The sequence below is a fragment of the Mustela lutreola genome, chromosome 6 (genome assembly GCF_030435805.1).
Source record: "Mustela lutreola isolate mMusLut2 chromosome 6, mMusLut2.pri, whole genome shotgun sequence".
NCBI classification, from domain to species: Eukaryota; Metazoa; Chordata; class Mammalia; order Carnivora; family Mustelidae; genus Mustela; species Mustela lutreola.
Genome location: NC_081295.1, coordinates 30,580,627 through 30,601,105, shown reverse-complemented (window position 1 = coordinate 30,601,105; position 20,479 = coordinate 30,580,627). Strand labels below are relative to the sequence as shown.

Sequence of the window (20,479 nt, the reverse complement as noted above, 5' to 3'; positions counted from 1 at the left end):
AGGGGGGAAGCAGGCTCCCTGCTGAGCAGAGAGCCCGATATGGGACTCGATTTCAGGACCCTGAGATCATGACCTGAGCCGAAGGCAGAGGCTTAACCCACTGAGCCACCCAGGCAGCCTTGTAGCAAATTATAGTAATTTATTTTCAAATAATAAATTAACTTCACATTTATAAAAAAATTATACATAATTTGATTTACTAATGTTTTGTTTAGGATTTCTATATTTATATTCATGAAAGTTACAGGTTTGATAATGTTTCTTTTTGGTAAATTTCTCACCAGGTTTTGGTAACATGGCTTATAAAATAAGTTGGTAAATGGTCTTATTTTTCCTACTATTAGGAAAAGTTCATTTAAGACTGACTGATGTGGAGGGTATGTGCTATGGTGAGTGCCATGAAGTGTGTAAACCTGGTGGATGCACAGACCTGTACCCCTGAGGATAAAAATACATTATATGTTTATAAAAAAATAAAAAAATACAAAAAAAAAGACTGATGTTATTTCATCCTTAATGTTATGAAAAATTCACTAGTAAAGCATCTGAGTGAGAAGATTTTTTTTATGGCAAAATTTTAAATTTTAGATTCAATTGTTTTCATAAATAAGAGAACATTTAGATTTTCTATCTTTTATGCCGGTTTGATAATTTTTTAAATAAATTTTACCATTTGATTTAAATTTTAAAATTGTTTACATGTTTTTCTTAGTATCTTTTCAATGCCTGTGAGATTTTCATTTCTAATATAATTTTGTTCATTCTTTCTTTCTATATTTTTGATCAGACTTGAAGGTTTATTGATTTCATTCTTCTTTTCAAAGAACCAACTTTTGACTTTTTGATGTTTTTCTAATGTGTATTTGGTTTCAAATCTTTCTTGCTCTTATCTTTCTTTTCTTTTCTTGAGTTCAATTTGCTAATTTTTTTCCAAATTTTTGAGATGAATATTTAGATCATTATTCATGCTTTCTTTTACAACATATATAGACATCTTATTAATACATATTATATATAGGATCATAAATTTTCCCTCATCACAGTGTTCAATGAATCCATATTTTTATATTTTCTAAATTAAAAACATTGAACATTAGCACTTAGAATAAAAACTTCAGTAATTAATTACATTGTGAATTACAAATATGTGTTACCTTTTGCAGTTAGAATACAGTATATTAAAAAGGACAACAAAAGATAGCAAGTGATTAATGTTATAAATAAAAATATATCAATCTGAGGAAGAAAGGCTATTTTCCACTGAGAAAATGAGGGAGGCCTCTGTCAAAGGGGTAGTTCACTGGGCCACGAAGAAGTATGTGATAATTCTGATATAAGGCAGTAGCCTAAATTATTCATTACAAGTCCCTTTATTTTGAAGATTTCTTTATTAACTATGGTACAAAAACACACATTAAACTAAAATTTATTAAGTGCTTACTATGTGATAGACACTGTGATAAGCACTATACATTTGATCATTACAAGTAACCTATGAGATAGCTAGCGTGGCTGTTATCTCCATTTTACAGATAGGTGCACTAAGGCACTGAGGAATCAAATAACTTGCTGAAGATCAAGGAAGTAAGTAGTGGAGCTCAGATACGAACCCAGGTTATCTAGCTTCAGAATTCATGTGATTCAACACCATACTACGTTGCTTCTTTTAAAAGGTTTTTTAAAAATGAAATTATAATTGAATTCTGATTTATAGTGTTAATTCAGTTTCATTTCAAATAATTCTTTTGAACTAGAACTTTCACTGATTTTTATCTATAAAATACCATGAAATAAATATTAACTTGTTATGAAATGAATCCATTTAAATTAATTTATAGCAAAATTTACCTTGACTCTACTGGGAAAGGTTCATAAAGAAATTTTTTGTAAAAGTCTTTCTTTATGTCATGAACCAGAATTACAGCTTTGCCTTGGTCATCAAACTGAGGCCTCCCAGCACGCCCCATCATCTGGAGTACATCTATAAAAAAGAAAACAAGAGGGTTTCAACAAGATGACAGATAGCACAAGGTATATTTAGTGATGATAGCATGTTTTGACAACACAACAAAATAACAAAGGATACAGAATATTTTAAGACAATGCTTATTGTCTCTGATGCCTACTGTTGAGGTCCCTAATAATTACATAATCAATTCATTATGACAGGAAACTGAAGCCCCCAAAATGATCTCTCTTACTTACTGTTTATAAAAGTAAGAATGTTAACTCTCCTTTAGTTAAATGCTGTTTAAGACTTGGGGCCCCTGGGTGGCTCGGCTGGTTAAGCATCTGACTCTTGGTTTTGGTTCAGGTCATGATCTCAGCGTGGTGGGACTGAGGCCCACGCTGAGCTCCACACTCAGAACGGAGTCAGCTTGAGATTCTCTCCTTTCTCCCTGCCCCTCCCCTTGCTTGTGTATGCTTCTCTCTCTCTCTCTCTTTCAAATAAATAAATCTTAAAAAAAAGAGTTAATCACTATTTTAATTAATTGAACAAGAAAAAGTAAGACATATAAGGGCAAATCTCTTCAGCAGATTAATCTGATTATTTTTCCCAGGAATGGACCCCATGAGTCCATTTTGGCCTCACCCTCCTCCCACTTATGAAATAAATGTTTTCCTTTAATACTGAAGGAATCTCTGAGGTAAAAAGTTATTTAGAAATACATTTTTTACATGTAATCCTTGTGTGGAAATACAATTTCCCTCTTCAGAACTGACAATGCTTTTATCACCTTTTAAAATATGTTAATAGAATGTTCATGGACACATTGAAGCAATAAGCCCTTTGGTTCTAGAAGTGCCATAGAAGTATTTCTAGTGGGGGGGAGGAGTCAAGATGGCGGAGAAGTAGCAAGCTGAGACTGCTTCAGCTAGCCGGAGATCAGCTAGATAGCTTATCTAAAGATTGCAAACACCTGAAAATCCATCGGCAGATCGAAGAGAAGAAGAACAGCAATTCTGGAAACAGAAAAACAACCACTTTCTGAAAGGTAGGACCGGCGGAGAAGTGAATCCAAAGCGACGGGAAGATAGACCCCGGGGGGAGGGGCCGGCTCCCGGCAAGCGGCGGAGCAACCGCGCACAAAATCAGGACTTTTAAAAGTCTGCTCCGCGGAGGGACATCGCTCCAGAGGCTAAACCGGAGCGAAGCCCACGCGGGGTCAGCGTGGCCTCAGGTCCCGCAGGGTCACAGAAGGATCGGGGGTGTCTGAGTGTCGCAGAGCTTGCGGGTATTGGAACGGGAAAGCCGGCTACAGAGACAGAGCCGACAGTAAGCTCGCAGCTCCGTGTTACCTTGAACCGGTCGCAGGCTCGGTGAGCTCGGAGCGCGGCCGGAGGTCAGGCAGACGGGAGTAACTGGGCGCTGTTCTCTGAGGGCGCACTGAGGAGTGGGGCCCTGGGCTCTCGGCTCCTCCGGGCCGGAGACCAGGAGGCCGCCATTTGTATTCCCGTCCTCTGGAACTCTACGGAAAGCGCTCAGGGAACAAAAGCTCCTGAAAGCAAACCCGAGCGGATTACTCACCCCGGCCCCGGGTAAGGGCGGTGTAATTCCGCCTGGGGCAAAGACACTTGAAAATCACTACAACAGGCCCCTCCCCCAGAAGATCAACAAGAAATCCAGCCGAGACCAAGCTCACCTACCAAGGAGTGCGGTTTCAATACCAAGGAGAGCAGCAGAATTCCAGAGGAGGAGAAAGCCAAGCACGGAACTCATGGCTTTTTTCCTGTGATTTTTTTTAGTCTTGCAGTTAATTTAATTTTTTCTTTTTCATTTTTTTTTTTTTTTTTCTCGCCTTCGGGTAAAATTTTTTTTTTTTTTAACTGTTACCTTTTTCTTTTTTAACGATTTTTTACTAGTTTATCTAATATATATATATATTTTTTTACATTTTTCTTAGGTGTTTTCTTTTTTAAAAAAAAATTCTTTTCTTTTTTTTTTTTTTTTTTTTTTTTCTTTTTTCTTTCTTCCTTTTTGAACCTCTTTTTATCCCCTTTCTCCCCACTCACGATTTTGGATCTCTTCTAATTTGGCTAAAGCATATTTTCCTGGGGTTGTTGCCACCCTTTTAGTATTTTACTTGCCCCTTCATTTACTCTTATCTGGACAAAATGACAAGACGTAAAAATTCACCACAAAAAAAAGAACAAGAGGCAGTACCGAAGGCTAGGGACCTAATCAATACAGACATCGGTAATATGTCAGATCTAGAGTTCAGAATGACAATTCTCAAGGTTCTAGCCGGGCTCGAAAAAGGCATGGAAGATATTAGAGAAACCCTCTCGAGAGATATAAAAGCCCTTTCTGGAGAAATAAAAGAACTAAAATCTAACCAAGTTGAAATCAAAAAAGCTATTAATGAGGTGCAATCAAAAATGGAGGCTCTCACTGCTAGGATAAATGAGGCAGAAGAAAGAATTAGTGATATAGAAGACCAAATGACAGAGAATAAAGAAGCTGATCAAAAGAGGGACAAACAGCTACTGGACCACGAGGGGAGAATTCGAGAAATAAGTGACACCATAAGACGAAACAACATTAGAATAATTGGGATTCCAGAAGAAGAAGAAAGTGAGAGGGGAGCAGAAGGTATACTGGAGAGAATTATTGGGGAGAATTTCCCCAATATGGCAAAGGGAACAAGCATCAAAATTCAGGAGGTTCAGAGAATGCCCCTCAAAATAAATAAGAATAGGCCCACACCCCGTCACATAATAGTAAAATTTACAAGTCTCAATGACAAAGAGAAAATCCTGAAAGCAGCCCGGGAAAAGAAGTCTGTAACATACAATGGTAAAAATATTAGATTGGCAGCTGACTTATCCACAGAGACCTGGCAGGCCAGAAAGAGCTGGCATGATATTTTCAGAGCACTAAACGAGAAAAACATGCAGCCAAGAATACTATATCCAGCTAGGCTATCATTGAAAATAGAAGGAGAGATTAAAAGCTTCCAGGACAAACAACAACTGAAAGAATTTGCAAATACCAAACCAGCTCTACAGGAAATATTGAAAGGGGTCCTCTAAGCAAAGAGAGAGCCTACAAGTGGTAGATCAGAAAGGAACAGAGACCATATACAGTAACAGTCACCTTACAGGCAATACAATGGCACTAAATTCATATCTCTCAATAGTTACCCTGAATGTGAATGGGCTAAATGCCCCTGTCAAAAGACACAGGGTATCAGAATGGATAAAAAAACAAAACCCATCTATATGTTGCCTCCAAGAAACACATTTTAAGCCCGAAGACACCTCCAGATTTAAAGTGAGGGGGTGGAAAAGAATTTACCATGCTAATGGACATCAGAAGAAAGCAGGAGTGGCAATCCTTATATCAGATCAATTAGATTTTAAGCCAAAGACTGTAATAAGAGATGAGGAAGGACACTATATCATACTCAAAGGGTCTGTCCAACAAGAAGATTTAACAATTTTAAATATCTATGCCCCCAACGTGGGAGCAGCCAACTATATAAACCAATTAATAACAAAATCAAAGAAACACATAAACAACAATACAATAATAGTAGGGGACTTTAATATTCCCCTCACTGAAATGGACAGGTCATCCAAGCAAAAGATCAGCAAGGAAATAAAGGCCTTAAATGACACACTGGACCAGATGGACATCACAGATATATTCAGAATATTTCATCCCAAAGCAACAGAATACACATTCTTCTCTAGTGCACATGGTACATTCTCCAGAATAGATCACATCTTCGGTCCTAAATCAGGACTCAACCGGTATCAAAAGATTGGGATCATTCCCTGCATATTTTCAGACCACAATGCTCTAAAGCTAGAACTCAACCACAAAAGGAAGTTTGGAAAGAACCCAAATACATGGAGACTAAACAGTATCCTTCTAAAGAATGAATGGGTCAACCGGGAAATTAAAGAAGAATTGAAAAAAATCATGGAAACAAATGATAATGAAAATACAACGGTTCAAAATCTGTGGGACACAACAAAGGCAGTCCTGAGAGGAAAATATATAGCGGTACAAGCCTTTCTCAAGAAACAAGAAAGGTCTCAGGTACACAACCTAACCCTACACCTAAAGGAGCTGGAGAAGGAACAAGAAAGAAACCCTAAGCCCAGCAGGAGAAGAGAAATCATAAAGATCAGAGCAGAAATCAATGAAATAGAAACCAAAAAAACAATAGAACAAATCAACGAAACTAGGAGCTGGTTCTTTGAAAGAATTAATAAAATTGATAAACCCCTGGCCCGACTTATCAAAAAGAAAAGAGAAAGGACCCAAATAAATAAAATAATGAATGAAAGAGGAGAGATCACAACTAACACCAAGGAAATACAAACTATTATAAGAACATACTATGAGCAACTCTACGGCAATAAATTTGACAATCTGGAAGAAATGGATGCATTCCTAGAAACATATAAACTACCACAACTGAACCATGAAGAAATAGAAAGCCTGAACAGACCCATAACCAGTAAGGAGATTGAAACAGTCATTAAAAATCTCCAAACAAACAAAAGCCCAGGGCCAGACGGCTTCCCGGGGGAATTCTACCAAACATTTAAAGAAGAACTAATTCCTATTCTCCTGAAACTGTTCCAAAAAATAGAAATGGAAGGAAAACTTCCAAACTCATTTTATGAGGCCAGCATCACCTTGATCCCAAAACCAGACAAGGATCCCACCAAAAAAGAGAGCTATAGACCGATATCCTTGATGAACACAGATGCGAAAATACTCAACAAAATACTAGCCAATCGGATTCAACAGTACATTAAAAAGATTATTCACCACGACCAAGTGGGATTTATTCCAGGGCTGCAAGGTTGGTTCAACATCCGCAAATCAGTCAATGTGATACAACACATCAATAAAAGTAAGAACAAGAACCATATGATACTCTCAATAGATGCTGAAAAAGCATTTGACAAAGTACAACATCCCTTCCTGATCAAAACTCTTCAAAGTGTAGGGATAGAGGGCACATACCTCAATATCATCAAAGCCATCTATGAAAAACCCACCGCAAATATCATTCTCAATGGAGAAAAACTGAAAGCTTTTCCGCTAAGGTCAGGAACACGGCAGGGATGTCCATTATCACCACTGCTATTCAACATCGTACTAGAGGTCCTAGCCTCAGCAATCAGACAACAAAAGGAAATTAAAGGCATCCAAATCGGCAAAGAAGAAGTCAAATTATCACTCTTCGCAGATGATATGATACTATATGTGGAAAACCCAAAAGACTCCACTCCAAAACTGCTAGAACTTATACAGGAATTCAGTAAAGTGTCAGGATATAAAATCAATGCACAGAAATCAGTTGCATTTCTCTACACCAACAGCAAGACAGAAGAAAGAGATATTAAGGAGTCAATCCCATTTACAATTGCATCCAAAACCATAAGATACCTAGGAATAAACCTAACCAAAGAGACACAGAATCTATACTCAGAAAACTATAAAGTACTCATGAAAGAAATTGAGGAAGACACAAAGAAATGGAAAAATGTTCCATGCTCCTGGATTGGAAGAATAAATATTGTGAAAATGTCTATGCTACCTAAAGCAATCTACACATTTAATGCAATTCCTATCAAAGTACCATCCATCTTTTTCAAAGAAATGGAACAAATAATTCTAAAATTTATATGGAACCAGAAAAGACCTCGAATAGCCAAAGGGATATTGAAAAAGAAAGCCAACGTTGGTGGCATCACAATTCCGGACTTCAAGCTCTATTACAAAGCTGTCATCATCAAGACAGCATGGTACTGGCACAAAAACAGACACATAGATCAATGGAACAGAATAGAGAGCCCAGAAATAGACCCTCAACTCTATGGTCAACTAATCTTCGACAAAGCAGGAAAGAATGTCCAATGGAAAAAAGACAGCCTTTTCAATAAATGGTGCTGGGAAAATTGGACAGCCACATGCAGAAAAATGAAATTGGACCATTTCCTTACACCACACACAAAAATAGACTCAAAATGGATGAAGGACCTCAATGTACGAAAGGAATCCATCAAAATCCTTGAGGAGAACACGGGCAGCAACCTCTTCGACCTCTGCCGCAGCAACATCTTCCTAGGAACAACGCAAAAGGCAAGGGAAGCAAGGGAAAAAATGAACTACTGGGATTTCATCAAGATCAAAAGCTTTTGCACAGCAAAGGAAACAGTTAACAAAATCAAAAGACAACTGACAGAATGGGAGAAGATATTTGCAAACGACATATCAGATAAAGGACTAGTGTCCAGAATCTATAAAGAACTTAGCAAACTCAACACCCAAAGAACAAATAATCCAATCAAGAAATGGGCAGAAGACATGAACAGACATTTCTGCAAAGAAGACATCCAGATGGCCAACAGACACATGAAAAAGTGCTCCATATCACTTGGCATCAGGGAAATACAAATCAAAACCACAATGAGATATCACCTCACACCAGTCAGAATGGCTAAAATCAACAAGTCAGGAAATGACAGATGCTGGCGAGGATGCGGAGAAAGGGGAACCCTCCTACACTGTTGGTGGGAATGCAAGCTGGTGCAGCCACTCTGGAAAACAGCATGGAGGTTCCTCAAAATGTTGAAAATAGAACTGCCCTATGACCCAGCAATTGCACTATTGGGTATTTACCCTAAAGATACAAATGTAGTGATCCAAAGGGACACATGCACCCGAATGTTTATAGCAGCAATGTCCACAATAGCCAAACTATGGAAAGAACCTAGATGTCCATCAACAGATGAATGGATCAAGAAGATGTGGTATATATACACAATGGAATACTATGCAGCCATCAAAAGAAATGAAATCTTGCCATTTGCAACAACATGGATGGAACTAGAGCGTATCATGCTTAGCGAAATAAGTCAAGCAGAGAAAGACAACTATCATATGATCTCCCTGATATGAGGAAGTGGTGATGCAACATGGAGGCTTAAGTGGGTAGAAGAATAAATGAAACAAGATGGGATTGGGAGGGAGACAAACCATAAGTGACTCTTAATCTCACAAAACAAACTGAGGGTTGCCGGGGGGAGGGGGTTGGGGAGAAGGGGGTGGGATTATGGACATTGGGGAGGGTATGTGATTTGGTGAGTGCTGTGAAGTGTGTAAACCTGGTGATTCACAGACCTGGGGATAAAAATATATGTATATAAAAAATATATGTTTATAAAAAATAAAAAATAAAAAAATAAAAAAAAAAAGAATTAAAAAAAAAAAAAAACAAGAAGTATTTCTAGTGAAACAGATTTAAAATTAAACAGCATAATGTTTAACTATGATTTATTAAATCACTAATAGCTACTAATCAGTACTTTTTACCTATTTGTGAATTTGAAACCATTGGTTAGGCTTTTGATATTTATTAACAAATTAGGTATGTTAAAGTAAATAAAATGGCTCAATACTTTGAACAGTACTTGCAGTGGAAACAAAAATTTACAATTTGCTCATTGTATGTTCAAATGTGATCAACTCTCTACAATTCAATTCATGCAAATTCAGATTATTAAGACTAAAAGAGAAGCTTAATATAACTGTAAGTCAAAAAAAATTACCTGTAATGGGAAAATCCACATAACGTCTTGTTTTTCCATCATAGTATTCTGTTCCCTTAATAATTACTAAATGAGCTGGAAAGTTTACACCCCAGGCTAATGTACTTGTAGCAATCAGAACCTAGAAAATAAGATATATTTAAGTAAACCATAACTTTTGAGTTACATTGAAGTATCTGTTTATGAAAAATGAAATACCTGAACTTTACAGTTTACAAACAGCTCCTCTACTGTTTTTCGGTCCCTCTCATGTAGTCCAGCATGATGCATTCCTATTCCGAAAGCAAGTGTTAACTTCAGGTTGGAATCTCTTAGTGTCCCAATGATATTCTCCATCTGCAAATAAAAGCACAATGACAGGACATAGGTTCATTAGCTTTAAAATTTTCATACTAAGTTTATATTTGACTAATTTTGTTTTCTGATTCTTATATTATGTAATAAATAGAGGCCTCATCTACAGTTATAATTAAATTAATTCAAAAAATATCTAGTTAATGAGAATATATATCCTAACAGACCCATTTTGGAAAAAAAATCTGTGGATTAATGCAATGACTCCTTAAATGAGTGAGTAACAATTATTAAAAAGGATATAAAGTTGCCTAAAATGTTTCAGGGTCTTGATCAATTCCTGTAATAGAAAAACCTTCCATCTTTTTGGCTCAGTGCTAAAAATTCAGAAAATAAGGAAAAAAAATTAATACAAAAAAAATCAGTCATAATCTCACCAAATAGTCAGGAATCATTCAAATTTAAGCTTTCTCAACTGAACTTAATGACCCAGGGCAAATCATACAACCTCTCTCAGCCTCGGCTTCTTCATTTAAAAAATCAAATGGGTATATTTTTGTTCACTTCTCATTTCTTTGATCAGCAGTACAGTAAAATACTTTTCATATTTACTAGGCTTTTTTGGTAAATTATCTTTTTGTCTTTTAAGTGGATATGATAGCTTTTTTTCCCCCTTACTGGTTTGTAATGGCTCCTTATTGATTAGAACTATTGTTAAGCTGTATATGTAGTAAAATTGTTTCATTTCCAGCCTCAGTTTAGCTCGCCAAGTTTCCATATATCTAAAGAGTTTCTGAAACTTATTATCTTATATCATCTCTGAGTATTCCATCACTTTCCATTCTACTTGGAAAAGACTTAATGCAATGCATGTTTTATGGCAACAGAAACAAATCTTATTTTCTTATAAAATTTACTCCTTGTAAAGAACTAAATAGAACGCCCAATTTCTTTCTGTTTAGTGACAGATCTCTATTGGTCCTTAAAGCAGTGATTTGAGAATGTATGAACAGTTAAAAGAATGACATATTTTAGTTATATCTATAACTTCCCTACCATATTCCAACAGTGAAAAATAGTGGAGGATAAACTTGGAAATGGGTACATGTATAATTTTTATATGCCTGAAAACTGAGATAGTATAAACAACCAACCCTGTCTTCAGATCTTATTTCTTTTTTTCCCTTAATATAGACAAATATACTTGCAATACATTCACTCTCCTGGTTGTGAAGAAACCAGTGAGCACCTCACAAAAATCTCACAAAAGTTTAACTGGCTGCTGCAGTTTAGCAAAAATGCAAAGACAATATAGTCATATATGAAGCACTCCAATTGCTTTCATTCTAACTCATCTTATTTTCAATGAGCAGAAAAATTTTCCACTTTTTAAAAATGTGGGAATAAGTTATTTTTACACCGATAATTCAAAAAATGGGAAGGTGAAATTAGGCTTTGTAATAGTTCTCAATGTATAAAAAACATTCATAGAAACAAAGTAATATTTTAATTGTATACACATTGTGTTATTTATCAACTTTTCCTGAACTGAATGCAATATATAAACAGTTCATTCTGTTTCACAATCACAGTATGGTCACCTGATATTCTTGGATACTCATTTTATAAACTGTTAAGGAAGGATATGGAAATGTAGTAACATAAGTCCACTTTACCTTTAAAATCAGCAAACGATAAGCAAGTTGTATGCTATAATGTATGCTATAAGAAAGGTGCTTGTCTTGTCTCATAAATTATGTTAGCTATTCTCAAGTGACAGCCTATTATCCATTTTTTTTGTTCAATAGTTCACTGCATAAATATCTTCAATTTACACTATCAAATTAATTCACTGATATTCTTGCTGTGACAATTAATTTCAGGGATTATTTTTTCAGTTTCATAACTTAATAACAGTATAATTTTATAACTTGTATAATTTATACTGTTCCATGGCAATGCCAATCATACCCCCTAAAATACACCACTTAATATAGGAAAGCTAAAGAATCCTATGGCAGGAGGCTTGGTGAGGCATTAATATCCTGTCCTTTCACATCAGGGAAGGCTGTTTCTCTTTCCCCCAGCCCCCACTTTCACATAAATCAGTGCATTAAAAAGAACTATTTGCCTAACTGAACTGGCAAAGACCTAAAATCCTCATGAGGACAATTACAAAAAACAACTTCATTTATTACATGAATTTAGTACATGAATTCTGAGTTATTTGAACACCACAGAAAATCAAAATTTATAGTAATGTTACTCAGTCATTAAGCATAAGATACTACCAGGACAGCCTGTTTAAGTATGAAAATATAAATTGTTGATTAAAGTCTACACACCTTTGATTAAATTATATACTTAAAATGTTTCATCTTGATCACAATATAAGCAAAATTTATGAGAAACAGGATAATGAAAGTTTAAAACATAGTAATACACATTATTTGTTGAGTAGTTATTATGTGTCAGGCAATGGGCATAATACTTTACAAAGATTATCACATTTAATCCCTTACATAAAATAGTACAGCTCTAATGTAACATTTACACCATCCAGTATATTTCAAATTAAAAGACCCAGTGATCTTGAATACTATAGAGTAGACTCTTTCGACCCTAATTCCATAAGAGAATTAAACCTCACAAAAAAATATATGAATTACATTCTTTTTAATTTTTCCGAAGATAGATAGTACCATTCTAGATGGTTAAGAGAAAAGTTCACTTCTACATGCAATGGCTGTCTTAAGACATTAAGGCTTAATTCTTGTTAAGAAAGGCTGCTATAGAATTTTAATTAGAATAATTATGATAATTAAAACACTGACAGAGGAAGTTTTAATTCCACAGTTCATTTCTATTCAACCAACATTTGTTGTAATGTATAGGTATCTTTCCAACAGTCTTGGAAATGTCTGACTACCTGATAGTTAAACCAAAAGAAATTATTCAATATTATAAATAAAACAAAAACAGATCTATATTCCTCTAAATAGTGGCTTTTTTTTTTTTTGGGGGGGGTGATGGTGGAGGAGGCACATATGTAAACTGTTGAACCAATTACTTTAACTTAATAGAATTTTTTATATTTTAAATTTATTACACTCAAAAAACTTTTGTAGAAATATAGGATTCCATTTAAGTAGATACATTACTCTGTGCCCAAAATACATTCCAGTCAGAATATAATTCAGTGAGTTGATGACAATGCTGGCTCCAAAAGAAAGGAGGAGACCAGATTGGACAAGAATGAGCTAACAGATTGTACAGCCCAATTCTGTCCCTTTGAGTGTGATATATTGTTTCAAGATGCTAAAAACCCATACTTTCTCAAAGCATATCTGTTGTGCTGGTTTTCCCATTTTCACAGAATCCTCATTATCAGAAAACTCTGTACTCTTTTCAAAGCACGTCAGACTCAGACCATATGCCACTGAATAATACTTATCAATTGTCTCAAATGCTCAATAAAGATGCAGCATACGGAAGAATAATGAAAGTTATGAAACTTTTTAAAAACAAAGATGATTAAATACATCACATCTGGTACAGATGTTAAAGTTAAACATTTCCTTATAATTACCAAGTGTGAATTTCTTAAAAATACTTCTGTATGATAAACCCCATAGACTGAAGGGGAAGAAGTCAAAATGAAAGAAACACTTTAGAACATCCTGCTTATCTACTAAGGGAAAAGAGATTTAAAAATAATATTAATTAATTAAAGAAAGTAAGTTTCCAATCTTTGCCAATGCTCTTTATCATATGCTCCTTGCTGTCTTCTCTGAAGCCCACAACAATGACTCTTCAAAATGATTTACCATACTATTAATACATAAATATATTTATGAATGTAATTAAATATAAGATTACATGTAAATTAAATATATAAATGAAATCTAAACAATAACATGTAAATCTTTGCTATGTCTGCTAAATAAACACAATACTATTTTCAGTGTTTCCTTCCTAATTCTTAATGATGGCAATATCAAAACTGGTTTGTAGGGCAAAATATTAAAGATTTTTCCTTATTAATATTTCTAACTTAATTCACTATGCTATTGGTAGGAAATCCAAGTCAGTGTTTCATATTTATTCTGGAATATACATTTTATGCTTCTTTCCATTTTTGGAGAGTTCAGATTCTAACACATGTTTGGAGAGCATTTCCATGTCTTGAAAAGCTTTTAAAATGCAGATAAAGCTTTTAATTTAAAGATAATTTCATGAAAGGGATTTTATAAAATTACTTTGTTAAGGTAACATAATTTTAAGTGAACAGATACTACATTAATATGAGTTAAATTTAGGGAGGAACATAAGAAAAATATTATAAAAATAATAGTGAATTTAACCACAGAGATTTCAGCAAAAAGAACTTATCCATTTATAAGGTATTCAATGTTGATGTACTATAACAGTAGTAACAGTTAACACTTATTAAACATTTAGGGGACCCAGGGTGGCTCAGTTGGTTAAGCAACTGCCTTTGGATCAGGTCATGATCCCAGAGTTCTGGGATCAAGTCTCGCACTGGGTGGGGGGCCCGGTCAGCGGGGAGTCTGTTTCTCCCTTGGACCCCCTCCCCTCTCATGATCTCTCTCACTTTTTCTCTCTCTCAAATAAATAAATAAATAAATAAATAAAATCTTAAAACAAACAAACAAAATGGTTATTGAACATTTACCTCTGTTCCAGGCTTGTTCTAAGTACATTACATAACTTAATGCATTTAATACTTAATCCTATAAGGATAGGATTATTATTATTGTTTTATAGTTGAAGGGGTAAGGCTCAGAGGCTGAACACCCCGCAAAGGTCATGGCAGCTTGTAATGCATAGTTGGTATTGAACCCAAGAGGCCTGGCTCCAATCCATGTTCTCAACCACAATGCCACCTTTTAATTACCACAGGGATGTGATATACTAAAATAATGAAATCACTCATTTGGCCAAAGTCTGGGCCTCACTGTTTTAGACTGTGGGCAAAAACCAGGTAAGATTTGAAATAATGAATTGAGTACTACACTCACACAACTGGGGAACTACGCAGATGATTAGCAGATCTAATTATTCTTCAGTATTTGAGTATTTCTACTCCTATGCCTAAAAATTAAGAATATCTAAAAGTATCTTCTTTTATAAATGAAAATATCACCACTCATGACTAAGAATGGCACAGCTCTTATGCTCTTATTGGCTGCCTGTGTTTTATATTGTAGCTACTGACTTTTCCGTCTTTACTGTATATTTCTATCCCTATCAAAACACATATGGGCACTGTGACTTTTCCATCTTGTCTAGTCAGTGTGTTGTCAAAGATTTCAGTTACTGTATGGCAGAGTGAAAAAACTGGGTCAGCTATCCTGCTTTTGAGTTTCTGAACTCCATTTATTTCACGCTATTGGGATAATTACTTACTTCTTTCAAGTTTCAATTTTTTATCTGTAAAACTGGGATAACAAGAACAATCCTCCCAAAATTCATGATAAAATGACATAACATAAGCCTTTAATGGACTATAAAGTAGTCTATAAATATGTCAATTATTATTAAGCATAAGACCTTTGCCTCTTTCTTCATTAAGACATGCATGATATCACTTACGGCAAAATAAAACCGCTTCATGTTTTGTAGCTGCTGTGAATTACACAACTATTCCATGAGGACCAACTAAGTTCAAATGTCCAATGCTCAGCAAATCTGTGGATAATGTCTGTTTAAAACTTAGCTTTTGATACTTACTTTTGATATTATTAGCCTAGTAATTTCTCTACTTGTCAGTCACTAAGAGGTCCGAGGCCTGATTAAAATAGAAAGCACGTGGGGTGGGACTTTTGTATTGCAAGCTAAATCTATTTTGGTTTGATAATAAAACAGATTTTCGAGTAGAAAATGTGGCTACCCTATATTAAACTCAACTTAATTTCTGATTTTCAACAATCTCAAAGTCCATCTTCAAAGTTTGGTACTAACTACTTACCTATAAGGAAGAAAGAGGTCAATATGTATGTTGAATAAAAAATCAAATGAATCAAAAGAACAATAGAAAACTGTTATTAGGGACACCTAGGTGGCTCAGTCAGTTAAGCATCTGCCTTTGGCTCAGGACATGACCCTAGAGTCCTGGGATCAAGCCCTGCATCAGGCTCCCTGCTCAGCAGGGAACCTGCTTCTCCTTCTTCTGCTTCCCCTGCTTGTGCTCGCTCTCTTTCTCTGTGTCAAATAAATAAAATCTTAAAAAGAAAAAAGAAAGAAAGGAAACTGTCATTAGTAGAAACTTTCAAATCTGAACTTGTGATTTCAAGTTGTCCAAGTTGCTGCTTGCCACGTTTATCCAGGAGGGCTGAGTGCTAAATCCCCTCGCTGTTTCCCTGCTCATCTCACTCAGCTCCCATTAATATTTGAAGTAGTTAAACCCTTCTTCCTTCACAAAACCCTCTCATCTACCATGTTTTAAGACTTTCCTTGCTGACATCACCTTCTCAGTGCCCTTTGCCAGCTCTTCATTTTTTACCCAAGGTCTACCTTGAGTCCCTCAAGGCCTGGCCCTCTGGTTCTCCACACATGTCTCAGGGTCTCATGTGCTTACTTAGGTGTAAAGGCTGCTTGTATGCTGATGCTCCCAAGTTCATATATTCATTTCACATCGCCTGTTATTATACAGACTACCTATATCTAATTGCCCTGAGGGTCTTGGAAATACAAATTAACATCCAAAATATAACTTGTTTCTTTTTCTTCCCCCCTTGGCTCAAATCTGTCTTTTCCTTTCTTTCCATCCGATACTTTCTGCTCTCCCCATTTTAATAAATGAGACCATTATTTACTCAGATATTTAGAGTTAATAACTGGAAAGTCATTCTTGACTCTTTTCATCTTCTCAACCTTCATTTCTCATCTATCAGAAAGTCCTACTGAATCCAGACCAAAACATCTTTCCATTTCCACTGTCACCACTTTACGTGGCCCATAGGTCACCACCATCATTAATTCCATACTTAACTTCCACTTCAATCCATTTTCCATTAAGCAGCAAAAGTGACCTTAAAATGCAAATTGAGTGTGTCATTTGCCTAACTTAAAACCTTTTAATTTCCTGGAGAGACCCCTCCCTTAGCTATCTGCTTGGTTTGTTTCCTTGCTTCTTCCAGTTCTCTATTCAAAGCTACCCTCATCCCAGGGGCATTCTGTACTTCTGTCAATGTATAATATTTTACTACTCAACACCCCCTTTTCTCCTTACCCTACTTATTTATTTTTCCATAGAATTATTACGATTTGACATATTGGCTTGTTATCTAATCATCTCCACAAGAATGTTAATTCTCAGCCTAGGAATTTTACCTAATACATAGAAGGAGCCTATTAAAGATGTTTCTTTAATAAATAAATACATGACTGTCTTCCCCTAGTGCTTATAATCCAGATCCGAGCTCTATAACCAAGGGTCTAAGGCCTTATATGAGCTGGCTACTGCCTACTCTGAAATTTAACTTTTACCATTTTCCTCCTAGCTTATTCTATTCCAGCTGAGCTGATCTCAGTTCCTTTAACATCCTGTTCCCTTGACCTGAAGTGCTATTATCTTCTCTCATGGTATAGTTGACTTGTTCTTATGCTGTGGTTCTCAGCTTAAATGTTACCTCCTTAAAGAAGTCTTCTGGGGCGCCTCGGTGGCTCAGTGGGTTAAAGCCTCTGCCTTCAGCTCAGGTCATGATCCCAGGGTCCCGGGATGGAGCCCCGCATCAGGCTCTCTGCTCAGCAGAGAGCAGAGAGCCTGCCTCTCTGCCTACTTGTGATCTCTGTCTGTCAAATAAATAAATAAAATCTTAAAAAAAAATGAGAAATGAAATATGATAAGGGGATGTGGGGCTTCTTTAAATAGAATGATCAGAGAAAACTTCTTTTTTTTTTTTTAAAGATTTTATTTATTTATTTGACAGACAGAGATCACAAGTAGGCAGAGAGGCAGGCAGAAAGAGAGGAGGAAGCAGGCTCCCTGCTGAGCAGAGAGCTCGATGCAGAACTCGATCCCAGGACCCTGAGATCATGACCTGAGCCGAAGGCAGCGGCTTAACCCACTGAGCCACCCAGGCACCCTCATTTCTTATTTTTATAGCAATTTTTATAATATTATTTGCTGCATCATATATATATTTTTAAATTTCTATCTAGTTGAGCTTGAGAATAGGGATCAGTTGGCTGACATAGTGCTTGGTAAAGTTGTAGATATTCAATACATATGTTAATGAACACTTTACAAAATCTGGCAAGAGCTGCCTAATGACTTAAGTTAGAGGATTACTTTTTATGGGCATTTTTGATGTGATACCAGGTAATTTTGCAACTGAAGCTACTGATCATGAACTACTGCTACATGGTCTCTCCAGATATACAGGGGGTGTATCTGGCAGCAGTCCATCATTAGGAGAAATAAAAGGACCAGATGGAAGAATATCATGAAAGGCAATTCATGAACTCTCCATGCATATGCCTTTTCTTTCCATGCTATCTCTAATTCAGCTGGAGGGCAGGTGGCAAGAAGGGCACAAGATTTATGGGGATGAAAGTTTAGAATGGTCCCAGAACAGACTACGTACATCCCATGAAGATGTTTACCAAGGAGTTAACAGCAGGGTGGACAATGCTATTAATAGTCAAGTGAATAAAATGATCACTTCTAAGGCTATCAGGCAGTTTCCCCCTGCTTCAGATCCCAGGGTTGTGTGCAGCGGGTTCATGTACTAAATGGTGCCGTGGTGGAAGAGATGAAAACTACGCACGGGCTAAACAAGGATTACCATTTCCTCAGGCAGACCCAGTTACTGCCCCCGCTCTGTGCCTAATATGCCACCAGGGCAAACATCCCCAGGCCCATTATAAAGGACCTTGCTCAGAGGACCAGAGAGCTCTCTGGTAGTAAGGAGATTATACTGGATCCTTGCTATTTCAGAGGCGCCATCTATTTGGGATGATGTCTAGAATGGACACTTTGGATTTTGTTTCTTTTTCCTGTTTATTGAGTGCTCTCAGTAGCCTCAACAGTAGGATTACTGAACACATCATCTTTATACATCATCTAATATCCCCTATGATAATGTTTCTGAGGAAACAGGATAGGAGATAACCTGAGTGAGGAATTCACTTTATGCAGAAAGATTAAGATTAAGAAAGATTAAGACAATGGATGCCATGGTATTCACTGGTCTTACTGCCTCCCTCATTACCTAGAAAGAGCTGGCTTTATAGATGAATGACTCAGAGTGGCAGCTGAAAGACACTGCTTTGGCAAGACTGGGGGAACTCCCTTGTAAAATGAGGTGTATGCTCTGAAGTAGTCATCATTAAATGATACTGCTTCTCTCATTCCTAGAATATACAGTTCCAGGAATCAAGTATTCAACATGTGCAAATGCTTTTGTAGTCATAGCTAATAATAACCACTTAGAAAATTTTTGTTTCCCTTCCTTATAATTCTAACAGTGCTAGTTTAGAGACTTAACATTCAAGGGATGTAACAATTTACTTAGAAGTTGAAATAGCTACATCTCTCATTGTATGGGTGATTAAGCAAAATGTGGTCATAGTGTAGTTTAGGTAACCAATCCTGCTAAAGAAATTGGGTTATTGCTGTACAATAAGGGGACGGAAAAATTTGGATAGATCCTAGCAAGATCTCACACTACTGTATCCACTTGAAAAACTAATCAAAACTCTTAAAGCCATATTTAGTAAGGATATATAAAAATCCAATTTCTAATGTTTCAAGAATGAGGGTTTTGGTTACTCCAATGGATAAAGAATCTTAATTAGCTTATGGGCTGATTGAAGTAGTGTGCAGGTGTTGGATGGTAGAGAAAATAAATCAGAAATGTCTGGCTCCCTGGCCAAATACGTTTTGTCCTGTGTTGCAGAAAAAAATACTGTGACCTCTACCTTTGCTATCTCATATATGCCCTATGCATATTTTAACTAACACATTTTATATATTTTAACAAATTTCATTTCTCTTTCTTCTCTCTACCCTCCTCTTCTGCATATAGCATGTGTTGTTTGTGGGTAACTTTATAATTTAGCCCCCTGGCTAGAGAATATTGAAATGGGATTGCAAAAGAACAGAATGACTGGATATAACCAGCTAAAGGACTGTGAAAGACTACCTACACACAGCCAGCAACTGAGTATCTTCTCTTGCACAGAAGTCACAGAGGTAAGATATTTTCTATTCCTGCTGTATGCTTGAGGGTGAAGCTCAAGCATTCCAATGTTTCTGACTTGGATTCGAAGGTTGAGAGAGTAATGTAAAAACCCAACAACAGTCTTAAGTTAATGTACCAGTGGTGTTTATCAAACTGAGACTCCAAGTGACATGGTGGCATATGCCTACCAACTTTTGAAATCACTTCCTGATGAGGAATATGAAAAGGTATTACTTTTGGGGTTTCCCCATGCTACAGTATAATTTCACATCAAAGATATACTTGAAGGGGTGGTCCTGCTTCCTAGTACTTTGAAGATTTACTGGACTATGAAGATCAATGGATAACTTTTATTTTTTTTCTCCTTTGCTGACCCACTTAATCTACCTGGTTCT

The 20,479-nt window shown here is 36.2% G+C and overlaps 1 protein-coding gene across 1 annotated transcript in view; it reads right to left on the bottom strand.

The window, feature by feature from the left end:
• ASCC3 (activating signal cointegrator 1 complex subunit 3) overlaps positions 1-20,479 on the bottom strand; it is a 344,503-nt gene that overhangs the window by 86,433 nt on the left and 237,591 nt on the right. The window contains exons 31-33 of the mRNA XM_059177004.1: positions 9,778-9,915; positions 9,580-9,700; positions 1,849-1,981 (exon numbers count right to left, since the gene is read on the bottom strand). Coding sequence (XP_059032987.1) covers positions 1,849-1,981; positions 9,580-9,700; positions 9,778-9,915 — 392 coding nt within the window. The remainder of the gene's footprint in view (positions 1-1,848; positions 1,982-9,579; positions 9,701-9,777; positions 9,916-20,479) is intronic.